This window comes from Callorhinus ursinus, unplaced genomic scaffold (genome assembly GCF_003265705.2).
Source record: "Callorhinus ursinus isolate GAN/ISIS: 27379988/994484 unplaced genomic scaffold, GSC_fseal_2.0 scaffold88, whole genome shotgun sequence".
Lineage (NCBI taxonomy): Eukaryota > Metazoa > Chordata > Mammalia > Carnivora > Otariidae > Callorhinus > Callorhinus ursinus.
The window spans coordinates 948,600-955,677 of record NW_027397150.1 but is presented as its reverse complement, the minus strand read 5'-3'; the positions used below and the strand labels follow the sequence as shown (position 1 = coordinate 955,677).

The window sequence follows — 7,078 nt, the reverse complement described above, 5'->3', positions numbered from 1 at the left end:
TTCCAAATAATCTCAGAAACACCTGGAGCATGTTACTACATCCACTTTTGGGTTCTCTTCTGAAAGCTGGAAGACCCCAGTCCCTACCCTTAGAGGAGTAGACATAGGCATGTTTGAACTTGGAGCAAGCCCCTACTCCTGACCGGCTCCCATCCTTGCTTCCTCCCCTTACAACATCACCCATAACCTCAGCCAACTCCTCCAGAGTGTGTACAGTGGAGTCAGCCCACTGAAGGTCCCCACGTGCTGCCCCCTGACCATAGCTTTGTCCCTGGATCCAGTTTCTGAAAACTATCCCATTATTGTACTTCCTTCATTCTTGCTCCATTTTTGTATTTTGTATTTTTTCACCTAATAATGAAAAATAAAATCCCATAATTTGATGAATAAGGATAATGAAATTTTAAATCCTAGACAACACCTGGTTATAGTCAGATATAATGAAAGCACAAATGGTAACATGTGGAAAGTCACCCATATCTACATTTTTTTGCCTCAGTGGCCTTGCTCCTTAGGAATTGTTCTCAGAATGGTCTGGCATTGCTGGAATTCTTGGCAGACATTCTCCTGAGCAAAAGTGTCTCTTTGATTCCCACAACAGTATTTATGGAAACAGTATAGAGGATGGTGAAGGACAGTCTGAGGTCTAAACCTTGCTTCTGACACTTAGTAGCTAAATGACCTTGAGCAAATAAAATACTCTACCTCTCAGTTTTCACATAAAGGGGGAAATAAGAATAGTTTCTACCTCTGAGTATTATTTTAAAAAGACGATAAAACAAGTAAGTGCATGTGAAGTGCTGAGCAGTAAGCACTCAATAAGAGACAAAAGTGGTCAGTAAATTATTATTGCTGATATAGTATGTTAATATAAAATTATCCATGTAAGTATGTTAAGTTATCAGTATTCGTATGGTTGTTTTGTCAGATCTCTCCCATAAAACTTTGTCAGGATGAATCAGAGTGCTTGGATTTCCCACTAGATTTCTTTTTCATCCCAAAGGTGAAGGAGTTATGTGCCAAAGCGGACAAGCTGAAGCTTTCCCATCCTCCAGAGGCACCTCAGATCCAACAGATGAAAGAGGATCTGGTCTCCAACTGGAAGCACATTCGAGCCTTGGCTACCAACAGATATGCAAAGCTGGAGGCTTCTTGTGGGTGGGAAATCCTTCCCCTCTGTTGCTCTATCTCTACAGGATTGGGATATAACATCAAAAGCAGAAATTAAGAGTGAAAAGAATCAAATAATGAGGGACTCAGCCCTCCTGCCTACTCGGTGGTAGAGGCAAAAGAAGCTTTATTTGTTAAGGGAAGTTCTCTTTGGACTGACTTACCACCCAGCGTGATACCTCCCCCCTCACCGCCCCCCCCCCGCACCGCCCCCCAGCGGTCTTCCTCTACTTAGAAAGTTGTAGAATGCTATCAAGCGGCCCAAGTACCTGGAAAAGCAGCTGAAGAAACGTCAAAATCCCTGGCCCTAGCTTAGGAACTGAAATAAATTTCCAAGCTGAAGGGTGTAAAATTAAATCTAGAATTATTTCCTGAATGTGGGTTAGCTTGCCAAAAAACTGGGGATCATTTCAGTAGTTAGTGTTTATAGCTGGTCATTAAAACACCAGAAAGCCGTGTTTATCTTACTTTTACAATTCCAAGTTAACTGGTGAGCATTTAATTATTTGAATAGGTAACTGTTTCAGTGGTTTTGTTTTTAGCAATAGAGTTAAGTGTGACTTAGGCGCACGAGGGCTCCTAACCTTAACTCTGGTCCCCTTTCCTGCCAGGTGCTCCCCTGTTATTTATCTGCCATGTCTTATTTACTGGCCTCGTTGGCAGTACTTTGCTCCACTTCAAGTGCCTCTGGGGTGGTGTGACCTTGTGATGTTGGAGAAGCACTGCCCAGGTGCCTCATCACACAATGACACATCCATCCCAAGAGGCAGCAGCCTGGAGTCAAGGACAATCTGCCCAACCTGCCCCACTAAAGGAACCGGAAACCCATCAGGGGGATGGAAGGGGTAGAATTAGGGTGAGGAGAACATTGCACGTCTTACCTCAACCCAACCCTAACTCTTGGCTCAAAGTCCACTTACACCTGGTTTCTCCTTCCTGTCCTTTACCTTCCCTTCCCTGCAGGTACCAGAGGTTCTTATCTGACTATGAGGAGCTATCAGGCTGGATGAAGGAGAAGACCGCTCTGATCAGCGCTGATGAGCTGCCCACAGATGTAGCTAGCGGGGAGGCCTTGCTGGACCGGCATCGACAACACAAGGTAGACAGGAAGAGCCCCCCTGCCCCCCGAGGGAGGAAGAGGGAGGGGCCAAGAGTGCCAGAAGTTTTCCTGCTGCATTTTAAGACATTTTGCCTTGTGGCCATAGCACGAGATTGACTCTTACGATGAGCGATTCCAGTCTGCTGATGAAACTGGTCAGGCTCTGCTGGATGCTAGTCATGAAGCCTCTGATGAAGTTCGGGAGAAGGTAATCCAGTTTAACAATGTGTGAAATTTGGGTACATATTTAGCCCCACTTAATCCCATAATAATATAATAATCTCTGAATAGGACGAGAAGTCCTATGGACGTCTTAATATTAACCCAATTTTCATATTTTGCAACCTTCCTTCACATATTGCTTTAGCTAAGTCGAGCTATCTGCGGTTCGCAGGATGTGATGTGTGCTTGCTCACCCCTGAGCCTCCACTTCCTGAACCCATCTGATTTCATCAACCTGCCTTCTATCTAATTTGAAACCTCCATACCATTGTGCTTTATCATACATGCTCTGTTCTATCACTCTTCCATGCCCACCTCTAGATTGTGAATGCTTTGAGGACTGCACCTATTCCTCTTTGCATTCCCTATGATGCCTGGCACATGGCTAGCTTTGTTCTCTCCTACACAACCTCAAATCACACTGATTTTCCTATATCGGTGTTTCTCAAATCTACGTTAAATAATAGGAAAGCTTTAAACAGTCGGAATCCCACTGACTGATCAGGTTTGCCTTCATCCTAATCTCCTGGATCAAAAAGACTCACCTCAACCCCATCATCCCTTAGAGGTTTTACTTCAGTCACAGAGTCACAGGAACTCCTTGGGATGATCATTAAAAAAAAAGATTTGTAGGCTTTTTGCATCTCGTTAGATTCCAAGCCCAGCCTCTAGAGACGGTAGATGGAGGAGGCTTAGATGGCCATATTTTGAATTCACCCAGAACTCTATGGGAAAAATATAATAAGATTTTTATTTTTAACAATCTCCTGCCCAAGGAAACCTAAATCCTTGCCCACATACCTATATTCCTGGGATTCTGAGAATCTGTGCTGCCTTTTTGATGGCTTTAACACCGCAGGGGTGTTAATAAGCTGGAGTGCCTTGGGCGGTTGTGTGAGCAGGAACAAAGGCTCTTACGGTTTTGAGAATGTCACCCTTCCCTTTCCTTAGTGGTTCCTATTTGCTTTCAGAAGAGAATGCGAACTTCTCAGTCTGATCATTTAAGTGCTCTATAAACGTCAATTTCATCAAGTGTCCACCTTTTTTAGACACTGCACTTTTCTCTGGAGCACTTTGTATAATCTAACAAGTATGTGAAGGAATTGTGTGCTCGTAGTCTGCCCCTCCTGGAATCCTGGCCCTCCTCTCCGCCCTTTAAATCTCTGTTTGGTACGATACTTTCCACACTTCTACTCTCTGTGTCTTCCCACCAGAATTCTTCTTCTCTTCTTCATTTATACATCATAAGTGTGTTGTTGTACCTCTGCGATGCATTTATCCCATTTTCTACTACAGCATGTGAAATTCTGATACACATTCAGCCCCACTTTATCTCATAATAATATGATACATGTTACTCACTCAGACCTTGAAGTCCTCAGAGAAGCCTGCTTCTTATTCATTTGTGCATCCTTCCAAAGGCCTTGCATTTATTAGATGCTCACCTTGTCTCTTCCTTTCCAAAGATGACAATACTTGCCAATGACTGGGCGGCCCTGCTGGGGCTGTGGGACCAGCGGCAGCTTCAGTACCTGCAGTGCATGTACTTGCACCTCTTCTATCGTGACAGTGAGCAAGTGGACAGCTGGATGAGCAGACAAGAGGTAACAGGAGGGGCTCAGCAAGGGTCCAGAAGCCATTTCTCCCACCCCTCATTTATCACATGACTACCATTGGTACCCTTACAACTACTTCTGTGGGCTAGAGGTTGTCTTAGGAAGTGGAGGGTGATCTACAAAGAGAAGATGAGATTGGCCCTTTCTGAGGCTCTTACAATTCCCTTATGGACAGATGCCTAGAAGAATATACACAAATATACAGCAGAGAAGAATTAACCTCCACTGAACATAAGGCCAGATGAATATCAATCACATTGCTAAGGGGGTCAGGAATAGAAAGTTGTGACAAGTCAGGCAAGGCTAACCAGAAATTTCCCAGAGGAGGTGAGTGGTCCTCTTGAGGCAGCATTGGGAGGTCAGAATGGAGCCTGGATTGGCCAGGATGATTCTGTGTGGACAGAACCAGAGACAAAAGTGATAAAGTTGTGTGAGAGGATTGGGGAGGAGTCTCAAGTTTCTGCTCTTCGCGGTTGGTCCCTGCGCACTCTACCACCATATGCCAGTCCCTCCTTGCTCTCTCAGTGTCTCCTCTCTATCCTTAGTCCTTGCCTCAGAGACATTCCAAAAGCAGTATTTCTCACTGACAAGGAAGAGCTGAGATGTGTCTGTCTTCCACAGGACTTCCTGGAGAACGAAGACTTGGGGAACTCCCTGCGCAGCGTGGAAGCCCTTCTTCAGAAGCATGATGACTTTGAGGAGGCCTTCACCGCCCAGGAAGAGAAGATCACAGTGAGATGTGGGCTCTGGTGTGGGCACCGGCTCCATGTGTGTTTGTGTCACCTCACACAACGCCCGTCCTTAGAGAGAACCACTGGTCACTCTGACATAAGATGAGGGTTCTTTTCAAAACATCCAGAAAAGTAATCATACCCATTTTTATCATCAAAAAGCACACTTAGAAAGTTTGTAAAGATTTTTAGCTATTTACAGTTTCCAATAAAGTGCATGATTATCTTATTTTTTTCTGCATTGTAAGTAAATGTTATTGGATCTGTATCTGATACAGAATCATTACTTGGAAGTTCGAAATGTGTTGTTTACTTTTTTGGTTTTTTCCTCTCCAGTAATGTCTCCATTTAGTTTTCTCTAGTAAAATCTAGATGTCTAAACAACATCTGTTCCTTTCCTGTATATCTTCAGCTTTATGTTTTTCATCTAATGCAACCACAGTTTTCCTGTGAACCCTACACTACAATGTCCCAGAAACTGGTCAATGTATAAGCAGGGTTCAGACAAGTGTGGAAGGATTTGATTGGCTCAATGTGCTGTATACCTTGGGCTGTCCCCTAGGCTGGTGCTGGGTTTTAACTCACACATACTACACCACTGGCAGCAGCAACAACCATAACAATAGAATTCCAAGTCCTATCTGTTAATATGGAAATTAATATGGTCCCTTATCCATCCATATGCTTGCTCTATTGATTTTCATTGGTAAAAGCTAACAGTATAAAATAGGTTATTGTTTATAAAATGCTATCATGCATTTTAGATTATTTTCCCACTCTCAATCACTTAATCTATCCTGAGTTCTAACAATTTGAGGAGTTCATGAATGAATATAAGTAAAAATTTCTGACCCTTCTTCCTATGAGGCTAGAGATATAGATGTAGATATAAATATAAATATATCTCTCTATATATATAATAGGGCAAGAAAGGGAGGGAGGGAGGGAGGGAGAGAGGGAGGCTGGCCACTGGACATAACTCTATCCACAATGCTTCCTCTTGAAAATTTAAGAATAAGGTGCCTGGGTGCCTCAGTTGTTAAGCTTTTGACTCTTGGTTTCAGCTCATGTCATGATCTCCTGGTCATGAGATCAAGCCCCGAGTAGGGCTCTGCACTCAGCGTGGAGTCGGCTTGGGATTCTCTGCCTCTCCCTCCCCCTCCCCCCCTCCCCCCACTTGAGCACATGCTCACTCTCACTCTCTCTAATAAATAAATACAATCTTTAAAAAATTAAGAATAGATCAAATATCCACTTTCAAGTGACATCAAAATTCATGTACTATAACCTAGATATTAAAAATATTATGGCATAAAAGAGGGTAATTAACTTGTCAAATATACATTTTGAAACAGAATTTGTAATAGAAATCAGATCTCTGATCCTGAGAGTTGTTCTCTTCCCACATTGCCACGCTTCCTCTTTAAACAGCTAGCCAGACAGTGACCACTTGCTCAGGAGCCACTGAAAGAAACCACTCCGGTTTTTATCGTTTCTGTTTTTCAGACCGTAGACAATAACGCAAAGAAGCTGATTGACAGTGATCATTATGACTCCGAGAACATTGCTGCTCTTCGGGATAGCGTATGTCCGAGTCCCCAGACGTGTATCTGCCTGCCCGTGCCCTGGGGTCTGGGGAGCTGTTGGGGCTCAGGGACCAAGCTGGACAGAGAATCTCATGTGTCCATATTTGGCTTTGCTGACCATGAGTTTCATCTTCGTTTTTGTAGCTCTTGGCCCGGCGGGATGCCCTACGTAAGAGGGCAGCCACCCGGCGCAAACTCCTGGAGGATTCATGGCTTCTGCAGAAACTGTATGAGGACTCAGATGACCTAAAGAATTGGATCAACAAGAAGAAAAAGTTGGCAGATGATGAAGATTACAAGGTAAGCAGGGTTTTCAGACCCTGGGCATACTCATCAGGACTTAGTTTCATGAGACTAGAGTCTTAGAGCTGAAAAGAGGCTAGTGTTCAGCAGGCAAGCCTCCTTTACAGAGAAGGGTCATGAGTCCCCCAAGGCAAATACTTTGTTAAAAGCCAAGAATCTGGTTTCTGGATTTCCTGTGTCCCACTGCCTCTCACTTCTTTTCTCCAGCACAACTTCTTTTCTTTTCTTTTCTTCTTTTTTTTTATTAAGAATTTATTTATTTATTTGAAAGAGAGAGAGAGAGAAGAGGGAGGGCAGCAGGAGAGGGAGAAGCAGACTCCCCATTGAGCAGGGAGCCCGACTGGGGGGCTC

General features: G+C 43.8%; 1 protein-coding gene across 1 annotated transcript in view; it reads left to right on the top strand.

The window, feature by feature from the left end:
- The window catches only part of SPTA1 (spectrin alpha, erythrocytic 1), a 78,040-nt gene that overhangs the window by 8,687 nt on the left and 62,275 nt on the right, over positions 1-7,078 (top strand). The window contains exons 8-14 of the mRNA XM_025860726.2: positions 1,004-1,158; positions 2,134-2,269; positions 2,376-2,477; positions 3,958-4,095; positions 4,729-4,839; positions 6,345-6,422; positions 6,569-6,724. Of these exons, the coding sequence (XP_025716511.1) occupies positions 1,004-1,158; positions 2,134-2,269; positions 2,376-2,477; positions 3,958-4,095; positions 4,729-4,839; positions 6,345-6,422; positions 6,569-6,724 (876 nt within the window). The remainder of the gene's footprint in view (positions 1-1,003; positions 1,159-2,133; positions 2,270-2,375; positions 2,478-3,957; positions 4,096-4,728; positions 4,840-6,344; positions 6,423-6,568; positions 6,725-7,078) is intronic.